This window comes from Argiope bruennichi, chromosome 1 (assembly GCF_947563725.1).
Source record: "Argiope bruennichi chromosome 1, qqArgBrue1.1, whole genome shotgun sequence".
Lineage (NCBI taxonomy): Eukaryota > Metazoa > Arthropoda > Arachnida > Araneae > Araneidae > Argiope > Argiope bruennichi.
In genome coordinates this window covers 19348618-19373304 of record NC_079151.1, presented here as the reverse complement: position 1 = coordinate 19373304, position 24687 = coordinate 19348618, and the positions used below count along the sequence as shown (strand labels likewise).

The following is a 24687-nucleotide window of genomic DNA, read 5'->3' as shown; positions in this document are numbered from 1 at the left end:
CATCATAATAAATATAATAACATATAAAACTAAAATGTATTGTAATAAGACATTTTTCTTACTGAGATTCATTAAAAATAAAAACAATAAGAAATTTTATGGCTATTAAGATTCATTGAAAAATTCTTCACAATTCCTTAAAATACAGATATTACATAAAGTAATTAAAATATTGAATATAATTTTCCATATCATTATAATATTACAAAATGACACTAGTAAATAATACTGCATATGTATATATAAAAATAATACCATAGAAATAATTCAAAATAAACAATGCAATGCAAATAGGTAAATTACTATGATAATTAAATATCTAAAAAGGAAAAAATAAATTAATTAAGAGTGTATTCAAAAAGAATATATCATTTTCCTCTTAGAAATATATCTTTAAATTTGAAACTACATATATCTATATTCTTTGAAAAGAAATTCCTTCTTTACAATTTGAATTTAAATAGTATTCAATTATTTAGCATTATCAAAATATAAGAAATTATTTTATTTCATAGCAAGTGGGATTAATAAAATGCATAAAGCAATACATTCACATCAATTTAACAGATTTAAAGAACAGTAACTAATCATTAATCATCAACTAACTCTTAATCATCGTTAAAAAAATACTACTAATCTATTTTACAATGTAAATAGAACCTCTAATAATATTTAAATAAGTTACTGGAATTGCTTGAATCAGAGTGAAAGTGTGCACCCAGCTGCTTACAAAAGAAACAACATGTGTGAATTACAGTTCAAATTGACTACTTAACAAAAACCTAATTTACTATAAAAAAATTTATTATTATTATTATTACTTTGAAATGCATACATACAAGCAGTGCATACATTAGATAAAAATGTAAAGAAATGCCAGTTCCAAAAGGTATTTCCAGTATAAAAACATTTAATGCAAGAAGAAATTTATACATTGATCCTATGAAACTTGAAATTTTTTAAAGCACAGTTTGATCTGATATTAAATGATTTTTTTCTATTAAAAGTAAATTAATAGAAAAAGTCATCAAAAATTTAATAACTATGAAATATTTTAAAATTTTCCTATCAAATACTTTTGAACTGTAAATGCTGTAGAAAATGTAGTTTCTTAATTTTCTATTGAAAAATAATTTACAAAATAAGTATCCATCTTTTAAATGACATTATGAGCACTAAGAAAAGATTTGATTATTCGAACATTTTTCCACAATAATTTATATTAATGGCATGAGTACAATTCATTAAAAACAATTAGAATTTGGGATGGGAACAGTGAAATGATTCGGTTTATTTTCCAACCTTAATTCATTCGCCTGCTTGTTGCAATTGCACCAAATCCTTTTTTTTTTTTTTTAATATAAATTCAATTCCCAGATGGTTGTTTGATTTGAAAATCAAACTAAATTCAAAAACACCTCAAATGCTCTTAATTGAATTGAAAGATACCCTTGAGATGCAGAAGATCCCATTTAATCACAGAAAGTATAACAGTGAAAGGATAAATATAAATATATTATTGTAGTTGTTAATGTTTTGGAACATGATGTTTGTACATATATATATATATGAATGATTGTAAGAGAATTCATGCTAAAATAGTGTAATATACAAAATAAAACATTTAATGAAATATAAGTTATTAAAATAAGTAAATGTGCAATTTACACATCCAGTAACAGGTTCTAAGAATACTTAACAAAAAACTTTTTTTTGTGTAGTATTTCAATAAAAATATATTAAAATGCATTTTAAACAAGACTTTTGTAAAATAGCAAAGTTCTTTTCTCAATTTTAGAGAACTGGGAAGCATTTCTTTCCAAATTCTTTTAAACTATTATTTTATTTATAATTTTATACCCTTCAAAACAAAAAGGGTTATTTTCTTAGTTTCACCATTCAGCTTGAATGAATTAGAATTTCATGGTTTTTCAAAAACGGTTTTAAAAAAATGGTTTTTTTAAAGTAAATTTGTCACATATCAAAACCAATTTTAAAATTAAGAAAACCAGTTTCTTGAAACTCTTGGATATTCCTCTTCTTCAAAAACAAATAAGCATTTTCAATTTTATCAGTTCGGACCAATTTCTGTAACAGCTGAAGGCTTAGGGTAACAAGATGCCAATTTAATAACAAGTGAAGGTATATATGAATTTATGTTAAATAAACTAACAAATTTAAACACTGAAATAAGTTTGAAAGTTGTTTTGGGTTTAAAAGTTTGGGCTTTAGAAGAACGAATTCAAGAAAGAAGACAAGTAGAATTACTAATTCTTTTGCTGTATTTGCAAAATCCACAAAACATTTCTAGCTCAGCAAAGAAATCTAATGTACTTTCTTTAGCTTCAAAAACCGAAATTATGAAGTTATCTGGAAAGATATTGTCTAGAATATTTCCAAATTCTTATATGGAAACCGATTTGGATGAAAAGCAAATCGAAGAAACTACTCATCAGAGTAATGCTTTTTTAAGGGAAGCCGTGGAAAAATCAATTCATAAGTTTCTTGAAGACCCTGAAGAAAACTTTACAAATTCAAAGACAATGTAAGCTGAATTTCCATTATTTGAGGCAACGAATCAAACAACAAAAAACTTAGATTTGTTATTTGATGCCATAAAAACTATAAAATCAAGCTTAATAGCTAGTGAACAAATATTTTCAATTTCAGGCAATAGTGTCCAAAATAAGAACAAGACTTAGTCACCGCTCAGTGGATACTTTTATGTTTTTTAAAATCCTATTTTCTTAAAAGAAATTGAATTTTAAAAAAATAATATAAATATTATTTGAAATTTTTGTTTGAGTTTTCGTTATTTTGTGTAAGTAATACGTATATGTAATCCTAAATTTTTTTTTAATATTTTGATTTTGTTTTTTGTTATTTCATATAAATTAAATAAAATATTTCCCCCATTCTTTTTTTTTTTTTTTTTTTTTGAGAAAATTCGAAAATCGACTAAAACTGGTATTTTGTATAAACCCTATAACGAATGCTAAAAGTATTGAGATTATATTCAGCAATAAAATATCAGATTCAGTTAGAAAAGATTTGAATGCAACAATTATAAACTAATTTCCAAATGACTGAAAAATAATACAAAAGATGATTTTATTTTACTATATAATGAAAGTTATTTAAGTTATACTAAAAATATTTTTCTAAACCTTTCAAAAAATATTATAGCATTCCCCAATCTTAAAGCATAAATTAAATAAATTAATTATAAAAAAAGAGAAATAAATATATATATCACAAATAAAAATCAGATTTTAAAAGCATCACAATATGAAAATTTAAGTGAGAAGCAAATTTTTTATGAAAAAATTCACTTATTAATATATATTATCTTTCGTAAAGAATATATATTGTCATGATCCAAAGTTTATCTACAGCAGCATATCATTTCAAGCTAAAAAGAGAAGAAAAATCAATTAAATTTTTTTTATTAAGATAAAACAAGAAATTTATTTTTAAATCAATGAATAAGAATTTCATCTTCCAAACATTATTTGCTAATTTAATGTATATAATATTATTACAGGGTGTCTACTGTAATTGCAGTCCAGTAGTTAATTTTAAAATCATTATTAAAAGATAAACATACAATTTCAAATGAAAAATTTTTTAATGAAGTTTAAAATTTTACTTTATATTATTTGAAATCATAAGTGTATTATCAAAAAATTATTAAGTGAAAATTTTTATATAGAGCCTAGTCCTATCATTCATCCTTATTTATAATAGAAATTAGCATGCGTGTGAATTGGCATTCTATAGGTCAGATTCTTTAACATACAGCTACCAAATTTGGTGCAAATATACCTTAGAAAGAGGCAAAAATATAACTCTGGGAGATTTTTTTAAGTTTTAATTTTTAAATAGTTAAAATTTTAATTAAGAGAAATTTCGACGTGTTTCCTCAATAACTTCTTAAAATATTATTACAGAAAAATAAATTTTATACCATTTCAAAATTTTTAAAAATTTATTTTTAATTATATTAATTTAATAGTCATGAGAAATTTTGCTGTATCTTGGAAATTTTCTTAAAATATCTTTTTGCCTAATTTCTAACATTAGTTTCTGCATCATTGCTGCTTTGAAGTTCAAAATTGTTCTATCAAATATCTGACTGCTTGATTTTCTGTCATTGCTGAAAGTTAAAGAAGAAAGATTTTGTTTAATGTCTGTGTAGTTTCAAAACATATAAAAAAGTGAAATAACAATACTGCAAAGTTTATATGAATCACACATTTAAATTTTAATTGCACCATGATGTCATGGGTTTGGTTTCTATCAGAAAGCTTCATGTATACAATGAGTGGAGCATATACAATATAATTAAAGTAAAATATCTTTAATACTCAGCAATTTCAATTATCATGGTTATAAAGTTATACCTAAACGATTTAACAAAAATTAAAAGTAATCAATGTTACCAGCAAGCTATCTGGCCACAAAAGTCAACTAGCATTTAATAAACTATAATATGCAAACATTTTAAACCAAAAAAAAATAGTTCCACTGTCCAGTAGTTAAAGCTAAACAAATTATGAAGCTTGGAATGATGCTCTTTTAGACAAACTCAATGGATACCTCGAGGAAAATTCATCATTTAATGAGTGGTGCTTCTTACAAATGATAGCTGATTTGCCTAAAATAATGAAATTCAAAGCTTCATAACACAAATGAACTTAACAGTGCACTCTAATAAACTTCATAACTTAAAAGTGAGACTTTTTTGCTCAGTATTGCTGAAGTGTTGAAAATCTTTTACTAAATAAGACAAGAGGCTGTATAAAAAACTGATTTTTGTAATTCTTTCAATAGAACAACTAATAACTCAAACGACATTTAGAGCATGTTTTCCAATCAAAATATATGCCTATGTCTAACAGTTTAGTTATTAAGCCATGATTAGAATGGAATTTTCTCAAAATAATGGCAATATAATAATAAAAAAAATTAGAAGAGAATAAAGGAAATTATTCTATCTAGAAAGAAATGTCTCAATGAAGATAACACATTTATAAAGACAAAGTATTATTTTAAACTCCTATATTACTGATCAATACAAAATAAGAACACATAAAGATTAACAAACATATAAAGTTAATCAAACAATTCTTCTTATTTTCAGTCTAATTAGCATTTATGCTAGCATATTTCCCACACATTTGTACATGTATAATAATATGTTTTTCAAATTAAATTAATCAAATCTACCTAAATAACACATTTTGAAATTCAACACATTGAGAAAATATTTTTTTAAGAAACAGAAACTTGATTATTAATTATTATTATTAAAAATTAACTAAGTTTTGGAAATATAAATTTTTTAAATTAGAAATAAATGAATTAATTAATTTAATTAACTTCAGATTCATGCATTGGATATGTATCCAATATACAAATAATCAAAATTTAATAAATTGTTATAACATAAAAAGGAAAAAAAAAAAAAGATAATTGCTGCAATATTTTTTATGGTTCACTTCAATATTTTTTATGGTCAAACCCATGAAAACAACTAAACAATGGTAGAAAAAAATTAACTATTTCACCAATCTAGGTAATTAATTTTGTATATCTTGACTACAGTCCAAAAAAATAAAATAATTATTTAAGCATATTACATTAAAAAATTTTATTTGATATCACATATGTAAATTTTTTATAGTCCTTCAAAAAATAATTTTATGCAGAGAAATCCAGCCAAGAAACATTATGATTTATAGAGTAAATAAAATACAATAAAATGTAAAAAATGGTAGTAACAATTTAATTTTTATATTTAATTAGCATAAAACTGAAAGGAACTTTCTTATCAATCAGCAGATAATAAGAAAATATCTACGGAGGTTTTTTCCCTCCTTCTATTTTAAATGAAAGAAAATTATTAGAAACTTATTTTCTTTCTTTAGATAAAATTCAAGTATGTAAAATATTAATTTCAGTCAATAAGAAATTTTAAATACCTAATTCAGATTCCACATTCGTTTTTGGCAGTATCTCCAGCCATTTCTAAAACATCTCTTTCTTCTGGTTTATCTTTAGTCAACAACAATGGCCCCAAAAGTGTTATAAGTGCTGCTCCTATTGGAGCAGTCATAATAATGCTAAGCACAGCACCAGTTAAAATCTAAAAAAATCATATTTTTAATTTTAAAAAATACAAGTTAAAAATGAAAACATGCAGTAAGTATTATAGTATGATATATATTATATATATGATCTGCCATTATATATGTCATCTGCCATTTCAGTTAATTTGGGAAAGAAAAATGAAACTTAAATTTGCATGAACTGGAGATTTAAGCTATCATTAGAATACATTTTCAAGCTATCATTAAAATTTTCATAGAGATTTTTTAAAAAGATTCTATCACAAAGTACAAAAAACTTGGCAATGGATTTCAAAATTACATTATGAGAAACATTAAATGAAATAATAATCAAATGTTGTCATATTTTTTTATCTTTTACAAACATAAAAATAATGATATTCTTAAGTTATATCTAAAAGAAGATGAAATTAGGATGCCCTACATGACTTTCAAATCAAGACATCAATCAACTGAATGAAAAAAATACAATTTCCAATTGCAAGCAAGAGACACTTTCATAGTGCATGAGCACTAAAACTGCATTTTGGAGAAAGCAATGAACTTTGTTAGAAGAGTTTTCATAACAAGGAAAAATAACTTGACTTCTCAATAAAAATACAACATTGAACAATTCATAGCAATCAATATAAAATGCTGTTGGTCTGTAATATACTGCTTCATGAAAATCTAAGTTCACAAAATATAATCAACTTTTTTTAGATGAGAGGTATTTGATCATTTGCCTACTAGTTACATCATATGTCTATCAATTATTATATGATTCATCATATGAAAATATCTCAGTAGTTTACATACTGAAGAAAAAAGTAAAATAAAATACTACAAAATTCAAAAAAAAAACTATAAATTGCACATGTACATTTTCAATACCTCTATAATGTTATTAGACTGATCTCCATTAGAAAGATTTATGTATAAAATGAAAGAATATATGCAATTGACAACATTGTAGACATTGACAACATCTGGCAATTTGACAACATTGTAGACATGAAGTTATATATAAATGATATAAATAAAATTGAATATAACCAATATATGTAGCGAACCAGCTAATAGCCCAAAGCAATTAGTATAGAATCACTGTGACTTTGAAATACCGTCCTTCTGCCTTGAAGACAAGATTCTATTACAATATTGCACTGTATTTTAAAACAAATTTAATGCATTTTCATTTTTTTCAACGAATGACAACTCATAGAACTTGTAAAAATGCACTGTATAAAGAGCTTGTAGTGATAACAAAATATTCACCATAATTTATCTAAGAACAATACTAGTTATTGTGAAAAATAATGACTAACTCTATTGTGAAAAATAATGAATAAAATAACAAATTAACACAATATAGTAAAATAAATGCAATAGTAAGCACAGAATCAACATATTTAGTTTCTATATTATAAATCAATTATTAATTACCTTTCTGCAGATTGAAGATAAAATAAAATGTTTTATGCACAAGATATGCATAAGATATAGTTCTGACAGGCAATAATGAAATATTAACTAGTGCTACTGCAAGCAAAAGATTCTGATCACATTTCAGAAAACGGGAGGGCGATAGAAACTGTATCTGCACTTTAGATTGATTTACTCATTACAAGTTCAAGTTCAAAGAAACTACACCTAACTTCAAAATGTTCATTCTCATTATTAAGCGATTTCATACTTTTGGCAACATTTCACAGCAAATTCAGTAAATTGTTTTTTATACCATAACAACATTTTTTTCAACATTACTTTGTGCCATTACACAGTGCATGGAACAAAAAGCCTTGATATTATTTAATTATCAACTTTTGTGGTTGAATGCATTTGTAAATAAGTGCTGCCTTACTGTAAATGAAGTAATAGCAGGATCATGGAATAATCCTTGTGGTTTAGTAGGAAAAACAAAATAACTTTAAATTAATTAATTTGATGCAATCGAATTCTAAAAATAAAAATAATCTTTTCAGTACCTTTAACAATACTAAAGAAACACATATTTTCCAGATTTAGATGAATTAAAAGCAATAAAAATTTATGATTTAAAACAATTAGCATAAGAAATTAAACTTTGGCACATACATTTGAGAATGAAGAATTTGATAAAATTGAGGATGTTTGATTTTTATAAACTAACCTTTAAATACCACATTCTTTCTATTTAAAATTTTGTTATTCCTAATACAGATTTTATGTTTTTTGTTTATCATAATTTAATTCATTATATTACAACTAAGAATAAAAACAGAATTTGTATTAATTTTTAAGATATTAATAAAAAACAATATTCAACAACACTTTCAAATTTCAATAATCTAGCATAATTAGTATTCATTTTCTGAGTTCAGCTAAAAACACAATTTAATGTTTTTAAAAGATACATGATATACTTTTTAAAATCCATGCAATCACAATAAAAGTAAACCTTTTGAGCTTGATCTTCCATTTCCTTTCCCATTTTATTAGACAGAACATAATCTAAAGCTTGTGGTCCAACAGCAGCCTATAATTAAAATAAACAATATTGGCACATAAATAAAGACTACATCAACACATTTAAATTGTTTTCAAAAGTATGTGTAAATATTTAAATCGTTTCAACACTAGTTTAAATTGATTAAATGGATAAGTTGTTTAAATTGATAATGGAATTTAAAACTTTTTAGGAATATCAAATATTCAAACAGCTGAAATAAACACAGAATGAAAGTTTCAACACTTTATTTGGTGCATGCAATAGTACTGTACAATTTTAAGTCAAGATAAATACAGCAATTTGCTACTACACAAATTATAGCAGATAAAGAAAATATTATTTTAAAAATGTTTAATGTAATTAAAATTTCTATTTTATTAAATAACTGCAGCTTCAAAAGGCTGTATTTCTATAATGTCAAAGTTAAGGATGATATTATTCCATATGCCAATAATAAATATTAAAGTAATCTCATCTTAAAGATCATAATATTCATGTATAATCATAATATAATAATATTCAAGCAAGAACATTCAAAATAGATATGAGGTAACAAATATGAAATAAAAATAAACCTATTATATTTAGCAAAACAAATTTAAAATAATGAAACCTTACTTTATATACAACATACTTTTTTAATTCTGCACTTTTCTTTCAAAATCAATAAAACAATAATAAAAAATCACACTCAAATTTATTACAAAGTTTATAAGTTATCCTTACTTGGACTGTTGCCTTTGGGAACCATGCAATAGCAATGAAAAGTTTTTCTTTTATGTTGAAACCGCCACCATATGATGCAAAAGCTGCTGTGATAATTCGAAATGTAAATCCGATCAAAAGAGCCAATACAGTACTTCCTAAATATTTCAACAAAGAATAAGTTTACAGTGTTTTACAAAAGAATATATACTACATGCAATAATGATTCACGCATTTTGTTTTGATGACCATGGCATTTTCTGTTGAGTTAATCCATAAGATTTACAGCCATTTAATATATAAGGGCATAATATATAAGGGCATATATATATATATAAGGGCATTATTTGAAGAAAAATTCTTCACTTTGAAGTACATTTCATAAAAGTGTGATTTGACATTAAACATTTAAAAATATTTTTGTTGAACCTCAGCCATGAATAATATTTTTTTCATAATTGTGCAGATTAAAGTGCTTTATATTAATAAATTTGATGCATTTATTAAAAAATGAATGAGTATTTTCAACATGCAATAAATGTCTGAGGATAATTCCAAGGTGTGTAATAGAATTCAGAAGAGAAAAACATTAAAATATAAACCATCTTTAACAAAAGACATTTGTAGCAACCATTTCAATAATTTTTTTAAGATATAAAACAAATATGTCAGACATAAAATTAATAGATGTACAATCTATATAGACAGGTTACACATTACAATAATTATATGATTTTAATACTAAACAAATTTCAATTTACTTTTATTTGCAGAAAAAGTTAGACTATACTAGTGTTTGATTCTATGCATAAAGGCACAGTATTCTTTAAAAAATATGGTATCAATACATATAACTTTTTAAAAATATGCTATCAATACATATAACTTATTATCTTTTTCTTGAATTAATTTTTCTTATTTTGTTAACTAAAAATTTTACAATCAAAATACATATGTTACAAACAGTATCATCAATGGACGAAGACTAGTATAACACTGCCATCAATTTTAAATAGTATTAAATTGCCAAATGGTTGTTATACCAAACTATTAGGAGGTTGCTTGTTCTTAATTAGAGACTTGCAGTGATTTCATATCACAGAAACACAAATTCATCACATAATTAATGAAAAAATCTCAAAACATTGAAAACATAAAATGAATCAAACATTTTTATATCACTAATTCAGTTTTGCTAGATAATGAATTTTTGTATTATTTTTAAATAAACATTGCAAATTTCAGCAAATATTAGTTTCAAGAAAAGTAAAATGCAGAACAATATTTGCTTCATAAAAGGCAATTATTTTATCATCAAATAATTCTAATGGATTTAAAACAATATTTTAACAGAAAATTTATTTCTAAAAGTTACATACAGCATATAAATCAATAATTTGAAATAAATAAATCATAATAACTAGCTTAAAATTAACAAATTAGTGAAATTAAAAAAAAAATTACAGAATAACATATGATATTAAAAAATCAATAAAAATCATATTTAAATTCATTAAAAAGTCACTAAAAACAAATGTGCAAAATAATTAAAACAAAGCACAAATTATAATATTGTAAAAACAATTGTTGATTATAAATATAAAAAATATACAAAAAATTAATCCAACAATAATATATAATACAGAAGTATATATTATTGTTATATATACTTCAATTACAGTACAGTACTACAGTACTTCAATTACAAGATTTTAAGATATTTTCAGAAAAATTATACCTAGATTTGACTGCAAATTTTGCACAGACACCTCTGCCCCAATCAGACTGAAGAGAAATGGTTGTAATATGATCCACATAACACTAATTATTTTTTCAATCTCCTCCTAATGATTATAACAAAGTGAAGAGCATTAGACATAAAAATTGATTTGATGTATAACGTTTAACCCTTATTGTGGCAAGATTGCTTTTTTGAAGAAAAGCAAAAAAATTTATATAGGTAGCTTCTTTATGCTATAAAAAACATCAAAAAATAAATTAAAAAATTGTGATATGAAAATTTTGAAAAAATCAAGATGTATACTATTCTATACATTGCTAATAAAACTAAGTTAAAAATTATTTTATAGTGGTAGTATATTTTTATAATGTTGTATGTATGGTATGCTATACAAAATGAACATAAGGGTTAAGAATTTTAAATAAAAATGTTAATTTAAAAAATGTACCATTTAGTAATAATAAGGTTTCTATTCTGCAAGATTTAGTTGCAATAAATCTGAAGTTTAAAACTTTTGCTTAATCAACAATTTAAATTAATGATAATATTTGATTCAGAACTGCACATTTGCACTGAAAAATGATTTTCACCACAAATAATAATAAATTATAATTACAACAATAAATCATTACAATCTTACTACAACAATAAATTATCAAAGTCAATGTTTAAATCAAAATCAAAATTGTATTTCCCCATATAGATTTTAGCTCATTCTTTTAGTAAATATCAGATAATTGATCTAAGTTCCCATGGGTAAAGTAAGTACACATAATTTTTTTTTATTTGGTTATATTATTTTTATTTTACACCAGTAATATTTCTGTAGACTGATAATAATTGAGTTTATTCTTCTAAATTTTTATCTAACAGATTTAACACTTTTTTAATCAAAATCATTATTATTTAAAGGAATTCTAAACTAACACACATGTTAATATTATTGAATAGGTTAAATGAATGTTTTTGCATAATTAAATAGTTTGGTGGAAACAATATATTGAATAGATACTTTATTTAATTTTTCAGCAGCATCAATAAAGCCTATTTATAATAGGACAACTTTTTTCTTATTATCTAGGAAAGAAAATAGTTTCTTATTCCCAAACAAAAAAGGTAATAATAAAATGTAACTATTTTTTTACATGTCAACTGTAGTGCAAATGCAACTCAAATCAGAAATTTGTAAAAAACAGGAAAATCATATCTGCAAAGACTTTTTTTTAAATATAGGAAGTTTAAAAGTGATAAAAATCTCCAAAAATAAATTCATAAAAATTAAAAAGCACTAAATTCCACTATACAAGGAATACAATATGGGCATACAGGATATAAATGCAACTACATCTTAAAAAATGACAAAATCATAACAATAATAATCATAATTATTTTGTGCATTAGGAATTGAGAAAAACAAGGTCATTCAGAAAACATTTAAATTAGATTATTAAATATGTTTTCACATTTGATTTGATTTGAAGCCATCCACTAAAAGAAATTGGTAACAGGAATTCATTGAAATGGATATCAGATTATAAAATTATTCAAACTTGAGATTTTATTAAATTTTCCAACACAAAATGAAAAAAGTAATATTTACAAGATGTTGGTGATCTTTTTTCCATCCTAATGAAGCAACAAATGCCATTACCAAACAAGCCATAGGACCAATACCAGCAATTCCTAATCTTTTGCTCAAAAACATGCCTGCAAATCCTCCTAAGCACAGCAATACAACGTGATAAAAAGTTTGTGTTGACTGAAAAAAGAATGATAGTTTATATTTTCAAATAATATTATAAAGCAAAAATTAAACATAAAATAATTTTAAATCAGACATTGGCATTCTTGACTGTTTATTTGAATTTATCAAAAAAAAAATTTTAGAATTTTATAAGACTTAAAAGATGTTTTTCAAACATAAAATTAAAATGTCAGAAATAAATAAAAATAATATGAATGAAATCATTTATAATGCAATCCCCTCTCCCAAAAAAACTGAACCTACATGTTGCAATTTTTGATGCAAATAAGTAGATTTACATTCAAAACACATATAAATTCAAAGTACACATTCAAATTTATAATTCTTGAAAAAAAATTGGAAATTTTTTAATTCTAAGTTAAAAATAACATGAAATATTAAAACATCGTAAGATGTATTTGATATGCATATTAAAAAATGATAATATTATAACAAAATTTATCTTATATAAATGTAGTACAATCAACAAAGCTGTTAAGTGTAATAAAAATGTGAACAGAAATATGCTTCAAATTATATGATATGATAAAATGTTCTGAAATGTGCATCCTTTAATAAAATGTCTCACAGTTTATATATATGCAGATTGGAGCCATGTAATTTTAATCTTCGTTAAAGATATTTATTTCCATTACAATAAATAGAAATTATTTGGCATATCTTACATTATAACATATACTAATAAAATAAACTGATGGGAAAAAATTATAAATTTTATACCAACTGAAGAACTTTGGGAACTAGGTATGAGCCAAAACAAAGCACCAAATAAGACACCATACAATAATCCACCTATAGGTTCCAGAAGACCTTTTAGCAAGGTAACCCATAAACTATCACCTGTAAAAAAGATAAAGAAAGAAAGAAATTGTATGAAGGGTGTCTTTTCATTCTTTCCTGATTTGCAAGATCTGAACAAATATTATAACTATAGGATTGTTTACATAGCAAAGATACTATACCTGCTGATAATGAAATACTCAACATGATCGTGAAGCCAGTAATTGCTAAAATATCATCCACAGAAGCAGCGGCTATTACAAGAGTTGGAATTCCTTTTCTAACACCAAAGGATCTCTCTTGTAAACTTAGAAGACCTGGAACTACTACAGCAGGTGAAACAGCAGAAATCACAAATCTATAAATAGCAGAAAATTACAATAGTTAGAAAACAGCTATCATAAATCAGTATGATTTAATAATGCATCAAATATAATTAAAACATACTATGCATTAAAAAATTCAATTTCTAAAAGATGCTACTAAAAAATGTAATCAAAGTTTTGTGTAGGCATTCATATCTTTATTTCTCTTGCTAATATAAAAAATATCAACTCCTAAATGAGTGATACTTGCTAATGCATCTTAACTTTTTAAGGCCAAATACAAATTCATTTTTATTTATTGATTGATTGATATTCAACCTTGAAATATTTTAAAGGTAAGTACTCGAACTTCATCTTAAAAAATAAGCATTTTATAGGCACCTTGACAGAAAAACAAGAACCAATATAAAGGAGAATTTTCGATGATAAAACTAGGTGTGAAAATGAAATTAATTAAGCTCAGCAAAAAAATATCCAATTGTATGCAAATATAAACATAAGATATCAATAATAATTTCTAAATACTTTTCATGGCACAATGACCTAAATTATTTAAAATGAGTTTTATGCAAGCTTCTAAAAGAATATCTTACTAAAGTAAATTTATTGCATGACTAAAATTACTTTACTACATTGCAGTTACTATATTATGGGAGGGGGGCATTATGCTACCACTTCATTAACATTCTAATTTCTTTACAAAAAGAAAAAAAAAGTTAGGAGCATGAAAAAATAAATCTAAATTATAAGATCACATGTTAATTTTATTAACCATGTAAGCATTTTTTTCTTTCTTTTTAGAAATTCTGCTATCTAACTCTTTGTTCAATTTTTTCATTCATATCTTTTGTTTTTAATCTTAAGAAAGAAAAATAAGCATTTGCACACACACACAACAAAATTAGAAACATTTTTAAAGCCCTTATATCAAGTACCATTAAAAGTAAGCAATTTTTCATATAAGCCTTAAAAATGACACAACATATTTTGTTTTAGGTTAAAGATATCAGTTATTTAAATCAAATGAAAACAGTTAATATGTGATATTTATCAAGTTCTCAACAGAACACTGACAATTTCTAAGTTCATTATGTTAGACATAAAAGAGAATTTAGAATGATCAGACAAATGAATAAAAAATACTTTTAGCATAAAAAGCAGAAATTTAAACTTTAAAACGGTAATTCATGTTATTCTAGAATAATTTCCAAAATACAATGAAATCATGTTGTTCTCAGTATTGAGCATATCTACTTGATGCTACTTTTCTCTACTATATTTATCCATTAACTTTTGGTCTGGGCTGATTTCTACCTCTTATTGTCCAACCTTAGCTACGTAACTTCTCAAAATAACTCCAGATAAGTGATTTAGTTCTCCTTTCAGTATGTTGATAAGCCATCATCAACAACAGCCATATATAATACATCTGTTATTGTGGTGCTATGACTGTAGATATATTTTATCCAACTGATAAATTTCATCCATACTAAAATTATAATTATGAACCAAAATTGGTTATTTTATATGCACCTTATTTTCTTTCATGCATGAGAATATTTTTTTTAGTTAACTCGGTTAAAATAAATGAAAGCAATAAATAGAAGAAACAATAACAACAACAAAATTATCATTCTAATGGTGTATAAATCTGAAATAAAATTTTTTGGATCCTTGATACATATATCTAAGCCAAGATTAAAGAACTTCCTTTCTACATTAGAAGGGGATATTCTCTACTGAATCTGAAATACAAGGATTTTCTCCACTGAAATCCCCTTTTCAATCAAATTTTCTATAAGAAAATTTTCTTCATTCAGGGAATAATGATAATTGCTCAATCTTCCCAAATGGAAACACCGAAATTAAATGAATTATAGAACATGCACTTTTTATTTGTATTATTGTATCTAATGTATTATAAATAACATTAATCTTTTTACATAAGTTTACATATTTTTTCAAGAAATTTTGGAAAGTTTTTCAATATATGTTTTTTTATATACATTTTTATGCAGTGCACAATATAAGAAAAATATATATATATATATATATATAGTTCTTATGAATTTCTGCACATTATCCATTTTATATCTGAATCATGAATTTTGTATTTAAATATCAAATCATTAAGCCATTTTTCAAATTAATAAAATGCAAATTTTATTTTTAAATGATTTTTAGATTTGATGCTTCCAACTGGGAACATGCCTGTAAGCAATAAAGCTTTATATCATTTATCAAAAGATTGAATGAAGTAATTTTATATACATTTTGCAACAAATCATGCAAAATGCATTGTATTGTCTTTGCTCATATATAGTCATTTAAAATTGTTCTTCAATTATTTGCTGTCTTCAGAAAAAATCAACATTTAAGAAGAATAGAATAATAAATTTAAATTCATAAAATATTTAGGTTTAGAACAATTTTAAGAAGTTTACATTTTAATCCATATTTAATTATATAAAACTAACAGCAAAAGATAAAAAATTAAATTGTGAACATATATAAATAAATTATCAAATGCAGTTATTACTTACCCAAGCATTATAGCCCATGCCCAAGGCAGATTCAACAGAAAGTGTGATGAAATTCCTATGACTATTGTTTCTACAATACATGGAGAAAATGCCAGTTGAAAAACAATTAATTTCAATGACTTTAATTTTTTAGCATCAAGTCCCAGTCCAGCTTTCAACAGAATAACAACAAATGCTGCGGCTCTATAAAAAAATGTTGCATCAATATATAACAAACTGCAAGCAACATTGAATTAAAGTCATTGACAATATTTTAAATATACTAGTAGATTAACTGCAGGTTTCCTTTTTTATTCTCATTTTAAACACATACTATTTTACTACCTACTTTATTAAACATAAAAACATTCCTTTAAGATATCAATAAAAAAAACTTGCCTTCAAATCTTTATTTCAAATGTACTATTATTACATGGGACTAAAAATTACCTTTTTTCCTATATTAGACTTTAAAAAAAAATGTTTAAAGATTTCATTCTAGAACAATAAATATTTAAAGAAAGATTTAGAGAAAATTTTTGATTTAAAACAATCTAATTTTTGATACAAATGTCCTACATTTTTCTTTAAAAAACAATTGTTCTTTTAAAAATATGCGAAGAAAGGATTTCGATTTGTTATTTGAATATCCATATTCTATTTCATACCATCATGTCATGCAATATGCTTAAATCAAAACAAAAATTACTTATACCCTTAAAAGACAAAATTCATTTTAAAAAGATAACACTAAATGCAACATTCCTGCTTATGGAAAGAAAGAGAGTGAGAGATTAACACATTTAAAGCTAAATTTTATATATATTACAAATTTGATGCTTTTAGTTTCCATCACTAATTTTCTATAAGATGGAATGTATATATATATATAAGCTTTACAAATATTTATCACTGTCTTCTCTACTGCAGCTTACACTCTTTGTATAATATTTTTATGAGCAAAAAATTCATTTAAAATTAATACCAGCTCAGCTCATCTGCTAAATACTTAAATGAAACCTAAAAGAATATGTTTTTAAAGTCTCAATGTTCAATACATTTCACAATGAAAGACCAATTAATTTCTTCTTCATGAGCACAACAGCCCTAGCAGACCTTGGCTGCCTCAACCATGTGCATTTTCCAGGACTGGACAAATAATTTAAAGGAAAAAAAATTTTAATAAATCACAAGAGACAAAAATACCAACAAAAGAATTCAATGAAAATGAAGCTACATCTTTAGAAGGCATCAAAATATGTTCATCTTTCATACACTTTTATAATACCTTAATGTTGTGGCCCAGAGAATTGAGATGTTCTGATAATAAGGGATAAATGGAAGATTTCTGAAAAGAAATCCCACAATCAGCATACCTATAAAAAAAAAAGAAAAAAAAAATTAACAATTTTGTTTTAAATATTCTTTGTAAATCTTCAATATTTTAAAAAGAAAGTATATAAAAACAGCAAACTTAACATGTGGGCTTTATTTATGAGATATAATAAATTTGTAAGTCAAAACAGAATATATTTGAAAATACGAAATGTAATAATTTTTATCAGTGTTGAAGTTTGTTGGATATGTTAACTTCATATAAATTTTAAATATGCTTCCTACTGAGTAGACAAATTTTGTTGCATAAAATCTATATTAAGTTATCCTTAATACATGTTTGAAATAAACACAGGTGAACACAATATATTCAAGTCCAAATATTATTATTTTTGTAAGATTTTGCGCTTTGACTTTAAATTTTATCACTTTATGGGTAGGCATTTTCCATATTTGCCTATCTTAACAGATTCACTTAAAATTTTTCTTATAATTTTGTAGAAGGAAAAAAAATAATAATTTTATGATCTCAAAATTATGAATATTTATATTTTAAATTCTAAATCAAAATATTTTTAGATTACAGATTATAAAATTAAAGTTTAAAGATACTTTATAAAAAAATTTTTTATGAGAATTCTTTTAATAGTAATACTTGCCCAGAATGTAAACTAATTTAATTCCTTAGATATTATCTCTCTTTGAATATAACAGTTTTGTAAGTGTTCACAGTAAATCAGATATTATTTATTAATAATGTTAAGAAATTTGGAATACATAATTTGATCATCTTTTTGAGAGAAAAATAACTTTTTAACATCATTTTTTAAAAAGATGAATGCAACAGATATAAATCTTTAGAGCCTACCTTGATCTAAAAATTAAATAAAGTACAAGTTTGTATATTCTAAAAATGCAACTGAAATTTAATTCAATTATGTGAATTTCGACCAAATTCACTTCCATTACGGATATCATATAATTAGGAGATTGTTTATTTAAAAAAAAAAAAAAATTGATACAAAAATGCACTTTTAAGTATTTTCCCTTATCAAATTCAAAATCTAAATTTAAGGACTAGTCAACAATCCTCAAATTAATGTGCAAATTTACCTTAACATAAAGAATTACAAAAAAAAGTTAAACATATATTTAATCTATAATAGACTGAACAAAAATATAGATAAGATATAAAATAAAAAAAATTATGTAATCCTAATAAAAACTGAACTGCAAGTTTAAAAACCAATTAGAAAATATCAAGAGACAAGACTGCATCCTTATTACATTACAATTAATATCAAAATTATTATTACAAACATCCAAAGAAAAAAAAATTAAAATATTAAAGAGTATATAATATCAAATTTTAGTTTTACAACCTAAAAGTTAGTATTTATTTTAGGAATAAAAATAATAAAAATTAATTAAGAACAAACAATAATATTTAAAGTTTAGAATCAATTAAAACTCAGCCTTCAAAATTTTAGATGCAGTAAAAATTATTCTAAAATAAACTCAGATTATTTAAGCTCTAATGAAGATATAATTGAACCTATTCTAGTTTTATTTCATGACAAGTTGATTTATTTCTGCTACAAATGCAGATTACACCTAGATTATTTATAGAAATCAAACAACTGCCCAAAAATTTTAGAAAATATAGATGATGTAATGATCTAACAATAGATTAAAAAAATCATGCATTTTAAACTATAACTTATATGCTTAGAAATTTTCTTTAAAAAAACAATGGAAATTGATAAAAGTTAAAAAATTTCATATTATAATAAAAGAGTTACCTATGAGGGGAGGTAGCTTAATTAGACTGACAAGTTTTCCAACAATATGAGCTGAAACTGAGAGTAGCAACAAAGCAAATATTTCACTTCCTGGTAACGCATCACTACCCAAGATGCCATACAATGATGCATAAAGAAAAACAAGAACTGTAACTTGAGTGATGGTCAATATAGCTTTCCTTTTACTCGGTAATAAATTATAAAACTTCCTGAATGAATGATGATCTGCATCTAAAAATATGCAATATTAATAAATAGATTAATTTATTCAGTCTTCATGAAAAATGCACGCAAAAAAAATCATTGAAAGTGAAAAATAAAACCTAATTCTCATCACATAAATTTAATGCATTCCTAAAAATAATTTGATTATTTCAGTTTCATGAAAGAATCTATTTGCAACACATAAAATGAATACATTCCAAATAGGAAATATTTACCAACTTTCAAGAATGCATTAAATTCAGTATTTTCTACAAACCAATCTAAAGCAACATAAAAATACATGAATATTTAAAATCAATGCTCTTCTCTATTCCTAAAAAATAGTGAATACAAATATAAACCATTAAGTCATGTGATAAACATTATGAAAACAACAACCACACTTTTTTTCATTAGTAGTTTTTATTAGTTATATTGATAGCCTTAAAACAGTAATAAGGTTTACTGATTTTGCTTTCACAATCATTATGATGATTGAAAATGGAAAAAAAGAAGGAAGGGGGTATAACATACCCAAGTTTCTTCTATGATTTTCACCAGTAAATGATTCCAATTCCATACTGATTTGAATATAAATTATCAGCTACAATACATGAATCTAAATAAAAGATTAAAAATAATTAATGTTTACAAAATGTCACAATTATAATTAATAAAAAAATAATAATTTCCCCTCCTCCCCCTTGATCAAATTTTCTTCTCCATGTGAATTCAGCAGATGACATAAAATTACACAGTAAGAATTTAAAATAAACCTTTTTTTTTTTCCAATTTTAGAAAAGGTTTGATATATTGATAAGTATATTGATTAACAAGCTTGGTAAAAGAAATAGAAAATATTGCTAGATATATTCACTTATATCACTTATTATATATTCACTTATATATATTGAAATAGATATATTCACTTATACCTATATATAATGTATTTATAGCAAAAATACCAATAATCACATATTTTTGATAATTGTTTTCACTAAAATAATTATTTTTATATTTTCCAACAAAAAAAAAATATTTTTAAATGGCAGCTTTAGGAATAAAACTAATAAATTCGAAGAAACTTTTTTACACATTATTTTTAAAGATAATGTAAGATAAATTATGTTTAATTTAGATTTTAAAATAAAAATTTCCTGAAGATCTTTAAAAAAATGATACAAATCTAAATTAAACATAATCTATAAATTTAAAGGTTATTAATGTATTGTAACTAAATCTAAGGCAAAAGACTTTCACAATTCATCTAATGTACTTTTAATTATTCTTTTTTTTTTTTAATTTGAGTATTTTTTAAAGCATTTTTGTTTTTAGAAATTCTAAGTAGAATAACATTTTTCTTACTCTGTCACTTTTGACAAATATATTCATAAATCCAAATGAATCAAATCCAAATAAAGAATTCACCATTCATCAATATTGAATATATATTTCAAGATATTTAAAAAATGTATAATACTTGTATGATTTAGCATTAAAAAAAAGATATATTTTTATTATTAGCATGGCTATAATCATAGCTAAAATTTTATTTTAACTAATATATCTGATATATTTTATCCAAATTTCTAAGAGAACTTTTCTTCAATGGGAAAAATAGACAATATTTAATACCTTTATTAATACTGATTAATTATAAACATTAATAGATTTAATACATTGAATTTGGTTTAACTGTTTCAATCTCTAAAATACAAGAAATTTAAAAACAACTTAATAAAATATTCTTTATTTTATTGGACACATCAGTGCACTCATCATTTGAATAAGCTTATAAACTAGTAAGTAAAACAAAAAACATTTTTGGGATGCTGCCATTTAATATAAAGTTAAATTAATAAATGTTTAAAGAAATTAATTTTACATATATTAATTAATAAATAATTCTTTGGATTGACAAAAATGAATTCAAAAACATGATTGCAGAAATAAAAAGAGAGAGATATTAATATTTAAAAAAACTTAAAAAATAATATTAAAAAATTATTAATAATGAATCATAAGTAGTCTATTCAAACAAGAATTTTTAAAATATCTACATATCATTTAGTTGCAATATCTATTGTAACTGCTTCTTTTTCTGAAAATTTTCATTTTTGCATAATTGCTATGAGCTTTTAAATTAAGACACACACAGCAAGTTTCTATTATGTCTATTTAATAAACATTTTTAACTTATGGTTTTCCAACAATCTTAAGTTAAACACATGTAAATATGAGCACAAAAGTGAATCAATAACTTCTCATAAAAAGAAAAATAGTTATTCCAGCAAACAATATAATGCAAGAACAGAATGCTTTAAAAAATCATCATATCAAGTAGATGATTGTGAATATAAAGTTCCATTTTTGTTTAGTTTCCTCAGATTATGACAATTATAAGATAGTTCTTTGTCGTTCCAAACATATCATTTCATTTTTCCACCATGATATGAAAATTAAAATGAACATTATTTTTATTTTCTTAAGTAAATGGCACTACATTCAATCTATTTCATTAATAATTCTTTCTAAATAACCTTCAATATTTTATTCTGATTCAGAGGCTATCATTACATTTACAAAGAAAAACAAAACAAATAAGTAGGCAAGATTTCCTCCATGCTTCAAAATTATGTAATTATAATAAGAAAATGGAAAGAAAAATAAAGAATCCAATTACACCCGATACGGTACAAAGAAATAAAAGGAAAGAAAAAAAGAAAATTACTTACAAATATATACACATTTATATTTTAAATCACAGAATATTTCAAGTACAATAGTAAAATCATTAAATATTAAAATTTAAAGATAATCAAAAACTCGAATAGTTTTTTTAGTTTTAAATAAAAAAAAATGAAATATTTCATATCATACAAAAAATTGCAACAGAAGTCAACAGTAAATTATTTAATTCAGTTAAAATTATTTCCTGGCATAATTTCAACTATTTTCTAATACAGTAGCTTATTCATAAAACATATCCATTTCAAAATTTATTTTCTTTTCGTCGGGGCTTTTAAATCAATTCAGTGCAGTTCATTGTTTACTAAGCCTTCTGTAAAATATCTTCAATAATTACTATGGATGTGATATGAGAGAACACTTTATTTGCGATTATTTACATAGCAAAGTTTCGAAAACATATTCCATCCATAGTAATTATTGAAGATATTTTACAAATTGGCGTCCGCGACAGGATTACTTACACGAGGAATAGCACCACATATTTTCTTTTCATCTAAAACGGAAATGTTGTGCCTGAAATTTGAACACAAGCTTTGCAATGTAATGTTATACACATTATGGGACTTTTGTTTAGTTTCACTGCCCCCAAAAAGTCCATGACTTAACATTTCTTGATCTACTGGTTCCAATCCCAGTTTATCCACAATATCCTTTTTTATGAAAGATCTTTGAGCACCGGTATCGAATAATCCTCGGATAATTAAAGATCTGTCTTTATTGATGATTTTCACCAATACCGTTAACAATAATGTAGATGAATTTCTTGGTGACAGGAGAATCTTGGCATCTAATTCAGGTGATGGATTCTGTTTTGTTTGATTTATATTTGGACACATAATACTATGATGTTTTTTCTTGCATATAATGCACTTCAAATAGGCCCTACAAATCTTCGAATTATGACCTGGTTTCAAACAAATAAAGCACGCACCTTTCTTCTTTAATATTTCTTTTTTCTCTTCCAGTGACATATCAGGAGCTTTAAAGCATTCTGTTGTATTATGAAATGACTTATTACAAAATATGCATTGCTTGTCATTTTTTTCTGCTCTTTTCTTTTCACTAGATACAATACAAGCTGCCGTAGGAATTTTATCTTTCGGTTTAATTCTTTGGAACTCTTGATCCTTCGCAAAACCGGATCGAGCAAGTTGTAATCTCTCATCACTCTCGACTTCCGATCGAAGAAATTCTAACAAGTTTCCCAAAATATTCGGCTTGACTTTATTTTCAACTCTGCTACGTGTTCGTTCCCACTCTTTTACAAGATCTTCTGGAAGAGCTGACTCTACTAATGGATACAGCATTGCTTCGTACTTTTCAGATGTCACTCCTAATGTCTCTAATGCTCTTAACTGGGTTTCTAATTTATCATAAAGAGCACGTAAAGTGAAATTTTCTCCATTCTTTGCTTGCGTTAAAACAAGATTCAAAAGTTCACGAACATAAATTTGGATCAACAACTCATCTTTAGCAAAACGCGATTTCAATTGTTCAATAGCTTTTGTATAATTCGCGCCCGACGGCGGAAAACTTTCTACTAAATCTCTTGCCGATGAACCAATTTCCGTCGCTTGCAAAAGATATTGAAATTTATCATCCGAATCAATAGTATCATCATCGTGAATTTTTTTGAATTGTCCCCAGAATCCGAGCCAGTTCTTTATATCGCCGTCAAAACGTTTTAATTCCAACTTGGGAAGGCGAAAAGTTCGTTTTGTTTCATTTAATACACAGGAAGCATCACTATTTTCTTCTTTCGTAGCCAAAACAAAATCGACTTTCGTTTTCAAAGCAATCCACTGATCGCGATAATTTTCCGCTACGTCAAGGTCATTAGAAAATTCTTCTTCGTCAATATTTTCCATTTCGGACCATTTTACTCTTATTTTTTCATCTAATACAAATAACCTTTCAGCTTTATCACTTAAAATATTAAATACCGGTATCAATTCAATTTTACTTACCGGTTCCGTTTTCACAGCATTTTCAACTTCTTTCAACGATTTGGTAAATAATCGCCTGAGTTGTGTTCTCTCCCGTTTTAGATAATCCATAGTCCTGTCGCGGACGCCAATTTGTAAAATATCTTCAATAATTACTATGGATGGAATATGTTTTCGAAACTTTGCTATGTAAATAATCGCAAATAAAG

The 24687-nt window shown here is 24.6% G+C and overlaps 1 protein-coding gene across 2 annotated transcripts; it reads right to left on the bottom strand.

The window, feature by feature from the left end:
• Window positions 1-3257: 3257 nt before the first annotated feature.
• On the bottom strand, window positions 3258-22793 carry LOC129968064 (sodium/hydrogen exchanger 9B2-like). 2 transcript variants are annotated; one of them, XM_056081933.1, is made up of 13 exons: window positions 22517-22793; window positions 20316-20400; window positions 19578-19808; window positions 17729-17816; window positions 16462-16644; window positions 13775-13950; window positions 13537-13652; window positions 12648-12806; window positions 11045-11150; window positions 9328-9464; window positions 8551-8628; window positions 5985-6148; window positions 3258-3412 (listed from the first exon to the last, which is right to left on the bottom strand). In XM_056081933.1, the coding sequence occupies exons 2-12, from the start codon at window positions 20359-20361 to the stop codon at window positions 5990-5992; spliced, it is 1479 nt and encodes a 492-aa protein (XP_055937908.1). In that variant the 5' UTR covers window positions 20362-20400; window positions 22517-22793; the 3' UTR covers window positions 3258-3412; window positions 5985-5989. The 2 variants fall into 2 exon arrangements, with proteins under 2 accessions (XP_055937908.1, XP_055937910.1); XM_056081935.1 differs by having other exon boundaries at window positions 22662-22791.
• Window positions 22794-24687: the final 1894 nt, after the last annotated feature.